The sequence below is a fragment of the Phyllobates terribilis genome, unplaced genomic scaffold, assembly GCF_046119375.1.
Source record: "Phyllobates terribilis strain yellow unplaced genomic scaffold, ASM4611937v1 Scaffold_12__6_contigs__length_324123572, whole genome shotgun sequence".
In the NCBI taxonomy this organism is placed as follows: domain Eukaryota; kingdom Metazoa; phylum Chordata; class Amphibia; order Anura; family Dendrobatidae; genus Phyllobates; species Phyllobates terribilis.
In genome coordinates, this window is record NW_027362772.1 from 166,003,796 (window position 1) to 166,020,438 (window position 16,643).

A 16,643-nucleotide genomic window follows, 5' to 3' on the forward strand; every position below is an offset into this window, starting at 1 on the left:
AACTATGGATTTTTTGGCCTCTACTTAGTTTTGGTGACAAATGTTACAGATAACATGAGTTGGGTCATCCTTATCGATCTCAAAAAATGCCCAGGCTATGCAAGGCTTAGAGCCCATGTGACCTGAGGAACCACCACGACTTGTGGTCAGAGGCAGAGTTGTGGATGAGGATGCAGTTGTTGACGTGCTTCCAGTACTCCGTCTCTGTCCAGGAAGGCGCAACCTAACCTTCTTGTCAATAGCATCCTCCTCCACCTCCTCTGCTGACCTCATCGACTGGCTGACTGTGGGTTGACAGTAAGTGGGATCTCCAACCTGTGTGTTCTCACACCCGTCGTCCTCAGAGCCAACCTCTTCCTGCCCTGACCGAAAAGTCAAGTTGTCGCTCCAATCAGGTATCTGAGTCTCATCATCGTCTTCCTCATTGTCTCCACCAACAGGAGTTATAGTTTGGGAACGTGGGTCTACATTATGCTCAGAACCTTCTTCATCTGGGCCTGGATCCGACTCATAAACATTCCGGGCATCAGTGCAGATCATTTCCTCGTCTGGATTCACAGAAGCTCTGGAGCAGACCTCTGATTCCCAGGTTATAGTATGAGTAAACAGCTCTGCAGACTCAACCATCTGCGTTACCCCATACTCAGATGGGCAGCTTGAGACTTGGGAGCTGCGATTGGGGTGACACCTCTGAGGACTGGAGTATTTGTGATGTTGAAGTTGAGGTGTAGAAGAGCCAACTTGAAGGAGCACTTGATATCCATTGAAGCACCTGCTGTTTTTGTGCTTCATCTGGAATTTGTAGCGATGGGCGTGTCTGTAAGAAAGGGATCGCATCACATTGTCCACGAAAAGAAGTAGACATCTTAGTTTGACTGGAAGATGGTCTTTCTTCTGCAGATGTTACTGTTGCTTTACCACCTACCCCACGGACACAACCTTTTTTTCCCTTTACAACACGCCTATTCCCCTTTCCACCAGCAGCAGGCCTTTTGCCACTCATTTTGGTGGTTATCTAATTGGCAACTCTGTAGTTGTTTGCACAAAAAACGATGGATGGAAACCGAGCAGAGCTGAGTGGCCAAACTGTGGTACTAGCCCAAAAGGATTTGCTGGGTTAGATGCAGTAAAACAATTTTATTAGATACACAGGCGGTGTAGCTTGCTTCACAGGCGGGCTACTCCGCTGACTACGAGACACTGCTACTGTGCCCAAAAGGATTTACTGGGCTAGATGCAGTAAAAAATTGTTATTAGATACACAGGTGGTGTAGCTTGGTTCAGATGGGCTACTCCACTGACTACCAGACACTGCTACAGGCCAAAAAGGATTTACTGGGCTAGATGCAGTAAAAAATTGTTATTAGATACACAGGTGGTGTAGCTTGCAACACAGATAGGCTACTCCACTGAATACCAGACACTGCTACTATGCCCAAAAGGATTTACTGGGCTAGATACAGTAAAAAATTGTTATTAGATACACAGGTGGTATAGCTTGGTTCAAATGGGCTACTCCACTGACTACCAGACACTGCTACAGGCCCAAAAGGATTTACTGGGTTAGATGCAGTAAAAAATTGTTATTAGATTCACAGGTGGTGTAGCTTGGTTCAGATGTGTTACTCCACTTACTACCAGACACTGTTATTGTGCCCAAAAGGATTTACTGGGTTTGATGCAGTAAAAAAATGTTATTAGATACACAGGTGGTGTAGCTTGTTTTGGATGGGCTACTCCACTGACTACCAGACACTGCTACTATGCCCAAAAGGATTTAGTGGGCTAGATGCAGTAAAAAATTGTTATTAGATACACAGGTGGTGTAGCTTTGTTCAGATGGGCCACTCCACTGACTACCAGACACTGCTACATGCCCAAAAGGATTTACTGGGCTAGATGCAGTAAAAAATTGTTATTAGATACACAGATGGTGTAGCTTGGTTCAGATGGGCTACTCCATTGACTAACAGACACTGCTACAGGCCCAAAAGGATTGGCTTAGCTACATTTAGCCAAATGCTGTGAAAAACACTTACACAGCACTGGCACAGACCTGCCTGGCAAAAAGTGCTACGAACTGCTGTAACCTAGTCCTCAAAAGGGCTGCAATTACAACTAGTCCCTACTGCCTAAACCTATCTCTCTATTTAACTGCAAATTCGCTCGCAATTCACACAGTTATACTGTATAGCGCCCACAGCAGCAGTGGTGCCGTCTAACACTCAGCTGTAGCAGTGAGAAAATGGTGGCGACGGGGAAAATGGCTGGGTCTTATAGGGCAAGGACATGTGGCATACACAGCCAATGACACATGCCCATACTTGTGTGAAAAAAAAGCACTTCGCTGCGTGTGTGCACTGCTGATAGGCTGACAGACTGCACCTCCCCACTGTAAATGCAGGAAAGAAAAAAAAATGGAGATCGGCATTATTTCTGCAGAGATCCATCCCCTGCCCCTCCCCCCGCCCACTCTACCCTGAAACTGTCTATTAACATTGATGAACAGTATTACTGTGAAAAAATCCAGTTACGCTTTTGGTGCACGAACAGTTATCGAACATAACCTCGAACAGCCAAATTTTTTGCAAATCGTTCGGGTTCGTCGAACGGCTCGAACACCGCCCATAACAGCTCGAATTTGAGATTGGCGAACAGTTCGAATCGAACACCGCTCATCTCTAATGATTATGAGAAAAGAATACTCGACCATAGATTCTTTCACCACCACCACTCTGCTTCTCAGGTGCCATCAGAGGGCGGTTGTTACGCTCGCGCCCGGACTGACTGGTGTGAGCGTGATTAGTGATCCCACTGTACCATGAACCGAGGAGTGCCTGGAGTGGCGTAACTAAGTATCAACCCCATCCGACCAAGGTCGCACGGCAGCTTAGTCGACTCCGTGGACCAAGGAGGAACCGAGCAGAGGGACCAGGTGCGACTCCAGGTCAGACCCCGGTCACAGTTGTTGACCCACTCCGGGGAATGCAGGAACAGGCAGGTTAGACTAGCATACAGGCAGGTGGGTATTGGCAAGTATGGCTGGTATGCAGACAGGTGGGTACTGGCAAATACGGCCGGTATGCAGACAGGTGGGCACTGGCAAGCACGGCTGGTATGCAGACAGGTGGGCACTGGCAAGCATGGCTGGTATGCAGACAGGTAGGCACTGGCAAGCATGGCTGGAGTGCAGACAGGGAGATACTGGCAAGCACGGCTGGAGTGCAGACAGGGAGGTACTAGCAGGTTGGAGCGCAGGCTGGATAGGGTCCAGTACAGACTGGTAGACAGGTACAGAGCCGCAGATATGGTAGACAAGCAGAGGAAAGCGAAACCGCCGGAGCGGAGGACAAGGCAGAGCAGAGAGGAACTGCTGGTGCGGTGAGCAAGCAGAGCAGAGCGAAAACCGCAGGTGCGGTGGGCAAGGCAGAGCAGAGCGGAACCGCCGGAGCGGTGGACAAGGCAGAGCAGAGAGAAACCGCAGGTGAGGTGGACAAGGCAGAGCAGAGCGGAACCGCCGGAGCGGTGGGCAAGGCAGAGCAGAGAGAAGCCGCCGGAGCAGTTGGCAAGGCAGAGCAGAGAGAAGCCGCCGGAGCGGTGGGCAAGTCATAGCAGAGAGAAACCGTTGGTGCAGTGAGCAAGGCAGAGCAGAGCGAAGCCGCCAGAGCGGTGGGCAAGTCAGAGCAGAGAGAAGCTGCCAGAGCGGTGGGTAAGGCAGAGCAGAGGGAAGCCGCCGGTGCAGTGGGCAAGTCAGAGCAGAGAGAAACCGTCGGAATGGTGGGTAAGGCAGAGCAGAGGGAAGTCGCCGGAGCGGTGAGTAAGGCAGAGTGGAGCGAAACCGCAGGTGCGGTGGACAAGGCAGAGAGGACAGGGCTCTGTTCACATGGAACAGACTGGAAAATACAGGAAGATGGCTAGAACACAGGAGGAAGATACGGAGGAAGGGAAAAGGGACAAACAGAACCAGATACACACAAGGTACTTCCTATGAAGTAGCGAGTGGACACAAAACTCACAAACAGAAGTACAGAGACAACGAGTAGGAGTTAGGTGCAGGTTCAGATACTGCAGGAAAAGGGAAGGTACGGACATAGAGACAAACAGGTAACAGGCTAGGATACAGTTCAGACAGGAACTGCTACTGCAATGAGATACAAGAACGAGCCTGGGTATACAGCCCCCAGAGTGGCGGAAACCGACTAGAAGTCACAGGTAACAGGCCTGGGTATACAGCCCCCAGAGTGGCGGGAACAGACTATAAGTCAGAGATAACGGTCTGGGTATGCAGCCCCCAGAGTGGCAGAAACAGACTAGAAATAGGACAGGACCTGGCAATACAGTTGCAAAGACAAACTGAGTGAAGGTGTTGCTCAGGCACCTCCTTCTGGGTGGAGGGGGTTTAAATATCCAGTGACTCACAGCAATAGGATGGAGACGCATTAGGGGTGCGCCCACAGCAGCTATAAGAATCAGGAAGTAACCGGGCCGCCGCCCTAAGCAGTCAGTCAAGAGACATGCACACAGCATGAACTGGAGCAAGCTTTGTAGGCTGGACTGACAGGTAAGATTGCGGTCTTGCATAGTTGGAGGTGGTGCACTATGCAAGCATGCCACCAGGGATGTTACAGCGGTGATAGAAGCAGGGTAAGTGACAGCAGCACCGCCCCACAGATTCTGTCACCTCTCTGAAATTAATCATCACCACGGGGAAGGAGGGGGGGGGGCACTGCTATCATTCACCCTGCTTTTATAATCGCTCCCTGATGGCGTCTCATTTCAGTGAACAGGGCAGTAGGGACAGAAGCAGTGTGTCGGTGGGGACAGAAGTAGTGCGGCTGTAGTGACAGAAGATGCAGGGTGGCAGGCAGGGTCGACTCCAGGTTTTTGTGGGCCCTGGGCGAAAGAGTCTCAGTGGGCCCCTTTAACACATAACACGATTCATGATGCACAGATACCGCAGAGAAATATATACAGTAGTGGCCAAAATTATTGGCACCCCTGCAATTCTGTCAGAAAATACTCAGTTTCTTCCTGAAAATGATTGCAATCACAAATTCTTTGGTATTATTATCTTCATTTAATTTGCTTGCAAGGAAAAAACACAAAAGAGAATGAAGAAAAAATCAAATCATTGATCATTTCACACAAAACTCCAAAAATGGGCCAGACAAAAGTATTGGCAGCCTCAGCCTAATACTTGGTTGCACAACCTTTAGCCAAAATAACTGCGAACAAACGCTTCCAGTAACCATCAATCAGTTTCTTACAATGCTCTGCTGGAATTGTAGACCATTCTTCTTTGGTAAACTGCTCCAGGTCCCTGATATTTGAAGGGTGCCTTCTCCAAACTGCCATTTTGAGATCTCTCCACAGGTGTTCTATGGGATTCAGGTCTGGACTCATTGTTGGCCACCTTAGAAGTTTCCAGTGCTTTCTCTCAAACCATTTTATAGTGCTTTTGGAAGTGTGTTTTGGGTCATTGTCCTGCTGGAAGACCCATGACCTCTGAGGGAGACCCAGCTTTCTCACACTGGGCCCTACACTATGCTGCAAAATTTGTTGGTAGTCTTCAGACTTCATAATGCCATGCACACGGTCAAGCAGTCAAGTGCCTGAGGCAGCAAAGCAACCCCAAAACATCATGGAACCTCCGCCATGTTTGACTGTAGGGACCGTGTTCTTTTCTTTGAATGCCTCTTTTTTTTCCTGTACACTCTATGTTGATGCTTTTTGCCAAAAAGCTCTACTTTTGTCTCATCTGACCAGAGAACATTCTTCCAAAACGTTTTAGGCTTTCTCAGGTAAGTTTTGGCAAACTCCAGCCTGGCTTTTTTATGTCTCGGGGTAAGAACTGGGGTCTTCCTGGGTATCCTACCATACAGTCCCTTTTCATTCAGACGCCGACGGATAGTACGGGTTGACACTGTTGTACCCTCGGATTGAAGGGCAGCTTGAACTTGTTTGGATGTTAGTCGAGGTTCTTTATCCACCATCCGCACAATCTTGCGTTGAAATCTCTCGTCAATTTTTCTTTTCCTTCCACATCTAGGGAGGTTAGCCACAGTGCCATGGGCTTTAAACTTCTTGATGACACTGCGCACGTAAGACACAGGAACATTCAGGTCTTTGGAGATGGACTTGTAGCCTTGAGATTGCTCATGCTTCCTCACAATTTGGTGTCTCAAGTCCTCAGACAGTTCTTTGGTCTTCTTTCTTTTCTCCATGCTCAATGTGGTACACACATGGACATAGGACAGAGGTTGAGTCAACTTTAATCGATGTTAACTGGCTGCAAGTGTGATTTAGTTATTGCCAACACCTGTTAGGTGCCACAGGTAAGTTACAGGTGCTGTTAATTACACGAATTAGAGAAGCATCACATGATTTTTCAAACAGTGCCAATACTTTTGTCCACCCCCTTTTTTATGTTTGGTGTGGAATTGTATCCAATCTGGCTTTAGGACAATTCTTTTTTGTGTTTTTTCATTGAAGACAAATTAAATGAAGATAATAATACCAAAGTATTTGTGATTGCAATCATTTTCAGGAAGAAACTGAGTATTATCTGACAGAATTGCAGGGGTGCCAATACTTTTGGCCACCACTGTATATATATAGTACAATACCAAAGATTTCACTTCTTACATTACATGAGTGATATCTATTGTAAATTCCACAATAGCTCAGAAACCGGCAAATCACTCCATGCAGAATACTGGCCCCCATAAAAGGCTCCATATAGGATACTGGCCCCCATATAACGCTCCATACAGGATACTGGCCCCCATATAACACTCCATACAGAATACTGGCCCCCATTTAACATTCCATGCAGGCTGTGTCCCCACATAATGCTCCATGCAGGTTGTTCCCCCCACATAATGCCTCATGCAGGCTGTTCCCCCAACATAATTCCCCATGCAGGCTGTTCCCCCTTATAATGCCCCACGCAGGCTGTTCCCCCCATATATGCCCCATGCAGGATGTGACCCACCCTTATATTGCCCCATGCAGGATGTCACCCCCTTTTAGTGCCCCATGCAGGATGTCACACACACCCCTCCCTTATAATGCCCCATGCAGTATTGCACCCCCCCTTTTAATGCCCCATGCAGGATGTCACACACACCCCTCCCTTATAATGCCCCATGCAGGATGTCACTTGTTCCCCCCCACCATATAATGCCCCATGCAGGATGTCACCCCCCCCATATAATGCCCCATGCAGGATGTCACACCCCCATATAATGCCCCATTCCTCCATACATTAAAAAAATATATATATTCACCTCTCTTCTCACCTGCTGCCGCTGCTCTGGACTCCTCAGCATCGCCGGCGTCTTCCCGCTCTTCGCTGTGATGGCTCAGGAGAGAGAGCAGAGGAAATATGTCACCGCACCCTCTGACCTGAGACGTCACAGTCAGAGGACGCAGAAGAGACCGGAGCTGCTGCAGAGGCAGGGGGAGAGGTAAGTATTGTGCCGGGGCCCTGAGCAAGCGAGGGGGAGCGGGCGCTGACAACGCTCTCCTCCGCTCACAGGTCCCATAGCGTGGCAGGGTGCCCAACAGAGAGTGGGGCCCCCCCGCCTGCTCAGGGCCCTGGCACTTGCCCAGGTGCACCGAGTGCTGACACTGGCCCGGATGGTAGGTACACAAACTTTGATAACATCCATTTGAGACGAAAAATGGATTTCCTGAAATGAAATGTCAAAGTAAGTAAGGTAAAAAACAGATAAGAATTAGCAGGATATGGAGAACAGTAGAGAATTAAAAAATGCAAATGACAAAAGTGGTTTAGGGCTTAAAAAGAGCTATTTATACATTTACATATGTGTAGTGAGCTGGCCGGCTCTGGCTGTTCTGTGATTATTGATATAGAGCCTGTTACAGAAGTGATTACACAGGATGATGTTGCCACCTTGTGGCCAGAGGTTGCACCTGCGCAGGGTGTGATGACAGAGAAAAAGACTGAGCCTCCTGTGTCCGGCCCTAGAGAGTCACGTGACCAAAGTGGGAAGCAGAAAAAAGCGCGCGAAGAGTCTGCTGTGGTCTGTGAAAAGAGCCAGGACGGTGTGCAGGCCCTCGTGTGTGGCGCAGGAGAGACTCTCAACGGGATTTCTTTTACCTGACACCATATCCTCGGGGCCTTCCCCAGCTTCTTCACTGCTGAGGGATACAGCTATTACACTCCCTGCTACTGGAGTGTGGACTACATAAGGGATCCACCAAAGCTGCTATCCGGATCAGAGAGACTGTAAGCGGGTCCTCTGGCGAGAGGACGAAGTATTCCCTCCTTTCAGCGTAATTTGTTGTTCCTGATTTTTTCTCCGGCTGGGACGCCCTCCTGCAAAGACAGACAGGCCTGCGACGGGGGACACATCCTTCTGGAGTAAAGGAATGGTAACGTGTGAGTAGGGACAGTGAGGGTCAGCTTATCACTACACGTTATTACTGTGCATATTTACGGTTGTCATTTATTGTTTTTTTTCTTTGCTGTGTTAAAAATGTATACGAGTAAAGATACGGTTATCAAGATGGAGTCTGTGTGTGGGGATCTTGCTTGGCCAGATCATAGATACCAATGCGCGGCCTTGCCCGCGGTCACTTCATCTGGCGTAGTCGGCAGGATCTGTGACCAACAAGATTCCCACCCAGGCCACGTGTACAGTCAGAAACCCCCGCCGGTGTCTATTGTGAATCAGGTCAGGAAATTTGGCGGACGAAACTACCCTGTACCAGAGTGGGCGGAACAAGTCCGGATACTGGGGGAAATGTATAATATTGACCCTAAGACCTTGGCAGAAATGGCGGTACTGACGCTAGAGGGGGAGGCATGGACGACAGTCAGACTGGAGACGGTCAGGGGCCAGCGTACAGTAGATGATTTGGTGCGGGTGCTGGAGAACACCTATTGGCCGACCACATACCAGGGAACACTGCGACACATGTTCTTTAGACGGATGCAGCTTGAATGGGAGGATATTCCCCAATATGCGAACGCCCTTCAGGTACTCCTTGAACAAACCTGTGGAAAAGGGGAGCAACTAGCTGGTATGGCTTCTCGTGACCTGGTACTGAGAGACCAATTTGTAATAGGACTGAGAGACCAGTATCTTAACCGCACGTTACAGGACTTGATCCGGATGATGCCGGCTCTTCCTTTTGCTGAAGTCAAACAGGAAGCCATAGAACGTTCAAGGGGACCCATCATGGATGTGGGGATTCAAGGTGCTGCGTGCAGATCCATATCTGACATTAAAAATCCGAACAGTGACATGGAAGACCTGAAACAGATGGTAGCAGACTTACAGAGACAGATATTACAGTTAACATTAGACCAACAGGGAGACCAGCGAAGACCGCCTAGTCGTCCCGTGGGACAGTGTTGGTCATGCGGTGATCCTCGCCATAGGGCAAATCGTTGTCCTCAACACTTCCCTCCGCAACAACCTCCGTCGCACCAACGAACAAACCCTCAGTCACCCCAGTGATGGGAATTTCGATCAGACCAGCGAATTGAATCCCAGCCATATCCACAAGCAGAGCTACCACGCCGGGCCTCACCACAATGGCCGCCGTTAAACTAGACACCCCTGCAGCTGAGGCTCGCGCAGCAGGGGAGGCCAAGGAGAGGGGTGTGGAAAAACAGAGCCGATGGCGGAGTGCTCTTGCCTCGAATAGCCCGACACTTGAAGTTGTCCTGGAAGGAATTGCCGTACAGGGACTGATGGACACCGGGTCACAAGTGACCACGATCTCTGAAGTTTTACGAAAATTACCTCAAACCAAGAACTGCTCGTGACCCAGACACCACCATTAAGATTATTGCGGCTAATAATCTACCCATTCCAGTGACCGGAGTTGCTTGGATGGACACAAAGGCCTGCGGACAGGACTTAGGGAAACGAGGGATCGTCATCGTCAAGGAAGGTTTCGGCTCCGAGACCCCAGTGATAGTTGGAATGAGCATCTTGAAAGACCTGGATCTTATGCTGTTGACAAGAAAAGGACCCAAATACTGGCAGAAAGTCACCAAACATAAGCCGACTCGTCTGGCGTTCCAGCGCGTAATCCGGACCGTTGGACTTCAACAGATGGCAGAGGAACAACTACCCCTAGCCGCCATTAAGGTGCCACGCCGTACCCGGATTACTTTGCCCGCTGAAAAAGAGACAGTCATTTCCTTACCCCTTAACACCCACCGACAACTTGAGGGGGTTGAAGTGTTGATCGAGCCGAGGACCCCAAGTGGGGGTAAGCTAAACCCACTAGTTGCTCGCACTCTAGCTGTCGTGAGGAACGGGAGAGTCCCTGTCAGGCTAAACAACACCGCAGACGTAGGCCTAGCCCTTGAAGCCGGCACTCAACTTGCCCGGGTATATGCTCTACCCACGGAAGTGAATCCCATTGGACCCCTAGAATTCACCCCGTCTACAGAAGGCGACTGGACGGTAACCGTCTCAGCCATAAACGCTCAAGTAGACGATGAAGACATTGGGCGAAAACTATGGGAAAAAGTGCAGCTAGACACGTCTTAGTACACCGAACAAGAAGTGTTTCAAGTGGAGGAACTTCTGCGGGAACACCAAGACTCCTTTGCAAAGCATGACACAGACTTTGGGTGTACCACCAGTATCCAGCACGAGATACCCACGGGCGATACCCCCCCTATCCGCGAGAGGTACCGGCAGATACCACCTCAGCAATACCAGGAGGTGAAAAGCCTGTTAGAATCTATGCTACACGCCAGAGTGGTACGTGAAAGTCAGAGCCCGTGGGCTGCACCCGTGGTGATAGTCAAAAAGAAAGATGGTTCCCTAAGGTTTTGCGTGGACTACCATAGGCTGAACGCTTGCACAATCTGGGACTCATATCCACTTCCTCGGATCGAAGAGTCACTGACCGCCCTGAAGAAGGCCAAATATTTTTCGTCCCTAGACCTGGCCAGTGGATATTGGCAGGTTCCAATGAGTGAGAAGGACAGGGAAAAGACCGCCTTCATCCTTCCCATGGGCCTGTATGAGTTCGACCGGTTGCCGTTCGGCTTGAATAACGCACCGGGGACCTTTCAGAGACTAATGGAACGCTGTCTGGGGGACTTCAACTTTGAGTATACGCTGATATACCTTGACGACATCGTGGTATACTCCGCCACCTTTGAAGATCATCTTCACAAGCTTGGCCAATTGTTCCAGCGCTTGAGGCGACACGGCTTGAAGTTGAAGCCCAGCAAGTGCCGTCTGTTCCAGCAGGAAATCGACTACTTGGGTCACCGGATCTCGGCCGAAGGCGTCCAGCCCTCTGCGGAGAAGATAGCAGCTGTTCAAGAGTGGCCGCAGCCAACTACCGTCAAAGAAGTCCGGGCTTTTCTGGGGCTAGCAGGCTACTACCGTCGGTTTGTCAAGGACTTTGCTCGGCTTGCTGAACCACTGCATGAGGTTCTCCGAGGGACCGCGAACAGCCCCAGAGGACGACGCATCAGTTGGGGGCCTGACCGAGAAAAATCCTTTCAGGCACTTAAGGCTGCTCTAACATCACCCCCTGTTCTGGCATATGCAGACTACACATTACCGTTTCAGTTGCACACCGACGCCAGCCTTCAAGGTCTAGGGGCGGTCCTCTCTCAAGTTCAAGATAATAAAGAACGCGTGATAGCCTATGCCAGTAGGTCTCTCCGTGACACCGAAAAGAATCCCGTCAACTACAGTTCCTTCCGCTTGGAACTCTTGGCTCTGACTTGGGCTATGACGGAGAAATTTGCCGGCTATCTGACAGGAGCGGAGGTGCTGGTCATGACGGACAACAATCCTCTTGCCCACCTAGAGAATGCCAAACTAGGGGCAATGGAACAGCGCTGGATGGCCATGCTCTCTAGATTCCAGTACAAAATTAAATACAGAGCGGGGAACGAGAATCAGAATGCTGACAGCCTGTCTAGAGTGACATCATCCCCGCCAGTGGGGGACCGGGATGAAGAGTTGGAGGAAGATGAGATGCCTGACTTTGCCCGGCTCGCAAAGCAAATAGAAGATAACCGCCAGTATGCTGTAGGAGGGATTGAAGCCGTAGTGGGATCTCCCCTGTCCCAGCAAGAATGGGCCAAGCTTCAAGATCGAGATCCCGAGCACGTCTTACTGAAACAGTATGTGAATAAACAAGAGAAACCGCCCTCCGAAGTGCGAGCCCGACTATCGACCGGAGCCTTGGCTCTGCTTGCCCAGTGGGATCGGCTGATTGTGAAAGATGGAGTCCTGTGTCGCAGGGCCCTTTTATCCCATATGCTGGAGGAGTGTTTGCAGATTGTCGTCCCGGTGCAGTTGGCCCATGAGATGATGGGCGAAGCTCACAGGAGGAACGGCCACTTCGGCATAGACAAGACCCTCCGGTGGACCCAGCAGTTCATTTTTTGTCCGGGGCTCCGTAAGTTGGTTGAAAATGTCTGTCAAGCATGCCGTACCTGTGAATTCCACAAGTCTGCAGAGCAGCGTGCCCCCGTCCAGACTATTAAGACGTCGAGGTCCCTCGAGCTGTTGATGGTGGACTATCTGTTGATCGGAATGGCGAATAGTGGCTACCAGTACTGTCTGGTGATGGTGGACCACTTCACGAAATTCGCTGTCGCTGTTGCTACGAAGGATCAGACTGCTGAATCAGCTGCACAGGCTATCTGTCAGCAATTCATTCGGGTCTACGGGTGTCCGGAGTGGATACACTCTGATCAGGGGGCTTGTTTCGAAGGGCGAGTCATTGAAGAACTCCAACGGATGTATGGAATCAAGAAGTCCAGGACCACCCCTTACCATCCACAAGGGAATGGCGCGTGTGAACGCTTTAACCGGACCCTCTTACAACTGATCCGGACTTTGGCTGAAGACAAAAAGCCCGACTGGCCTCGATTCCTCCCGGAACTGCTGTGGGCCTATAATAATCAGGTCCATTCCGTCACCGGATACACCCCATACACCCTTCTCTTTGGCCGTCCAGGCAAAGACATCCATGAGTTGCAACTGTCTAGCTCCGAAGAAGATACCTGTGGTACCTATCCTTCCTGGCTACAAACACACCGCCAGAGAATGGAGACTGTCTACCGGCTAGTAGGCTGACAAATTCAGGATCAAGTGCACGCTGACCCACTTCCGATACAAGAAGACCCACTGAATGTAGGTCAACTGGTCCTAGTCCGAATAAAGAAGCCGCAAGGGAAACTCCGGCCCAAGTGGGAGACCGAAGTCTATCGAGTAATTGGACAGCCGTACCCCGGTGGCCCCGTCTATCGAGTGCAGGGCGAAGACAGCGGCAGCATCCGAACTTTGCACCGTAATATGTTGCGCCCCTGCCGTTCCCAGCCTGACTCCCCTACTGTGATACCTAGAGAGATGGATATCACTAATACTGTCGGAGACACTGACCCCGGGGATGTAGAGACTGAATGCATGCCTACCCCTGTCCGTCCGACTGACGCACTTGAACCAATTACCTCCTTTACTGACATGTTGACTGGGAAAGAGAGTGGGGTGACTGATAGGAGAGAGGGGATCCAACCCGTTAGGCGGACAACGAGGACCACTGCAGGGGTACCTCCAGGACAGTCCTACAGAGACCAATATGTGTGGCCCTCTTCCCAGCCGCCCCCTGTCACATCCACAGCCATCGCCGCCCTAGAGCCGGTCGTTGGCAGTGACTGCCAACCTTTGAGTGGCTGGGCGTGTAGTGAGCTGGCCGGCTCTGGCTGTTCTGTGATTATTGATATAGAGCCTGTTACAGAAGTGATTACACAGGATGATGTTGCCACCTTGTGGCCAGAGGTTGCACCTGCGCAGGGTGTGATGACAGAGAAAAAGACTGAGCCTCCTGTGTCCGGCCCTAGAGAGTCACGTGACCAAAGTGGGAAGCAGAAAAAAGCGCGCGAAGAGTCTGCTGTGGTCTGTGAAAAGAGCCAGGACGGTGTGCAGGCCCTCGTGTGTGGCGCAGGAGAGACTCTCAACGGGATTTCTTTTACCTGACACCATATCCTCGGGGCCTTCCCCAGCTTCTTCACTGCTGAGGGATACAGCTATTACACTCCCTGCTACTGGAGTGTGGACTACATAAGGGATCCACCAAAGCTGCTATCCGGATCAGAGAGACTGTAAGCGGGTCCTCTGGCGAGAGGCTGAAGTATTCCCTCCTTTCAGCGTAATTTGTTGTTCCTGTTTTTTTCTCCGGCTGGGACGCCCTCCTGCAAAGACAGACAGGCCTGCGACGGGGGACACATCCTTCTGGAGTAAAGGACTGGTAACGTGTGAGTAGGGACAGTGAGGGTCAGCTTATCAGTACACGTTATTACTGTGCATATTTACGGCTGTCATTTATTGTTTTTTTTCTTTGCTGTGTTAAAAATGTATACGAGTAAAGATACGGTTATCAAGATGGAGTCTGTGTGTGGGGATCTTGCTTGGCCAGATCATAGATACCAATGCGCGGCCTTGCCCGCGGTCACTTCATCTGTATCAGACGACACTTCAATGAAACGGCCCATGAGTCTTTATTTAAATATCTTTAAAAACATGAAGAAAAAGCAACCAGAACTAAAGTCTCCTACAGTTTGTGCTTCAGACAAAATGCTTTCATTGTGCAAAAATATAGATACAAAAAATCTAATAAGCCATAAAAGTACATTGATAGATGGAAAAAAAAGTTTTTGCTCTCGCATTGCTGCAATGCAAAGACCTTAATAAATGCTTTGTCTTCTCTCTTTTTTTTTCTTTTACACAGGAAATAAACCACAAATTCGAGCCTTTCCCAGTAAAGTAATGAGGAAGGGAGGCAACGTAACAATCAAATGTTCTTCTGAAGAAAATCAGGGGAGATTTTGTTTACTAAAAGCAAACACTTCACCACCATTGATAGATGGAGACGCCGTGGTGTTCGAACAGAACTTTACTGTGATAAATGTACAGGAACATAACTCTACTGATTATTACTGTTATCAATTATTATCCAACAACATGTGGAGTGACCCAAGTGATTTCCTTACATTAGAAGTGATAGGTAAGTAAATGGTATTAAAATACGTGACACTGTGTGAGGTACGGTAATCATTATACAATGTTAGAACAGACTTTTCTTATTAATATAAAAGCATGGTAGTAGCAAAGGACTCAATGAACGAAAAGGGAATTCATGTTTATAAGTTCATAATAAGTAATATTAAATTAAGTGTTTTATTAAAGGCATTGCCCTGCAATTACATATTAATGACCTATCCGTAGAATAGTATAGAAGATAAGGTTTCAAGATGTCTGGCATTAAATTTATTGCAAAATTTTGCGACATTTGGCGTTTTCACACCAGTTCCGGCCAGCTTTGTCACAATAGGAGGATCATGGGTGAGATAAATTGTGGCTACGCCTGCCCGTATAATTTATTAAAATTTACACCACAAACTCTGATGAAACTCAGATGCAAAACTGAAAAACAGCGGTTTACATTTTTACTTACAAATAATACCACGGACATCTGAATGAGGTCTATACATGTAGAATCACAGTCAAAGAAAAGTTAAAAAAGCTGCTATTTTTCTTCTATAAAAACACTCTATTCTTTATTTTTGTATTCCATCATACAACATTAAAAAACATCACATATTCTTGTAAACCACTGACACATTTCAGACATTATACATTCTTACTTATAGCCTACTTTAGATGAACTGTGAAACGATTTATACAAGTACATATCTCATTTCACCATTGGTGAAGGTCAACATTGGGTCTAATCGGCGTCAGGACAAAATCGCAGCATGCTGTCAGTGGCTGCGTATATCGGACGAGACTCACCAATGCAAGTCTATAAGTGCGAGAAAAAAATGGACGGCACATGGACCATGCGTATGTCGTCTGATATTTATGCACTCATCTCAATTCCGTCAACCAACTACAGTAAGTTTACATCCAGAACCCTTAGAATAGATAGATGATAGATAGATAAAAAGATAATATATATATATATATATACATATATATACAGTACAGACCAAAAGTTTGGACACAGCTCAGTTAAAGATTTTTCTGTATTTTCATGACTATGAAAATTGTACATTCACACTGAAGGCATCAAAACTATGAATTAACACATGTGGAATTATATACTTAACAAAAAAGTGTGAAACAACTTAAAATATGTCCAATATTCTAGGTTCTTCAAAGTAGCCACCTTTTGATTTGGTGACTGCTTTGCACACTCTTGGCATTCTCTTGATGAGCTTCAAGAGGTAGTCACCGGAAATGTTTTTCACTTCACAGGTGTGCCCTGTCAGGTTTAATAAGTGGGATTTCTTACCTTATAAATGGGGTTGGGACCATCAGTTGTGTTGTGCAGAAGACAGGTGGATACACAGCTGATAGTCCTACTGAATAGACTGTTAGAATTTGTATTATGGCAAGGAAAAAGCAGCTAAGTAAAGAAAAACGAGTGGCCATCATTGCTTTAAGAAATAAAGGTCAGTTAGTGCGAAAAATTGGGCAAACTTTGAAAGTGTCCCCAAGTGCAGTTGCAAAAACCATCAAGTGCTACAAAGAAACTGGCTCACATGAGGACCGCCCCAGGAAAGGAAGACCAAGAGTCACCTCTGCTTCTGAGGATAAGTTTATCCAAGTCACCAG

At 48.5% G+C, this 16,643-nt stretch overlaps 1 protein-coding gene across 2 annotated transcripts in view; it reads left to right on the forward strand.

Moving 5' to 3' along the window:
* The window catches only part of LOC141173173 (uncharacterized), a 213,610-nt gene that overhangs the window by 102,734 nt on the left and 94,233 nt on the right, over positions 1–16,643 (forward strand). For both annotated transcript variants that reach the window (XM_073657806.1, XM_073657805.1), the window contains exon 3: positions 14,755–15,030. In XM_073657806.1, coding sequence (XP_073513907.1) covers positions 14,755–15,030 — 276 coding nt within the window. The remainder of the gene's footprint in view (positions 1–14,754; positions 15,031–16,643) is intronic.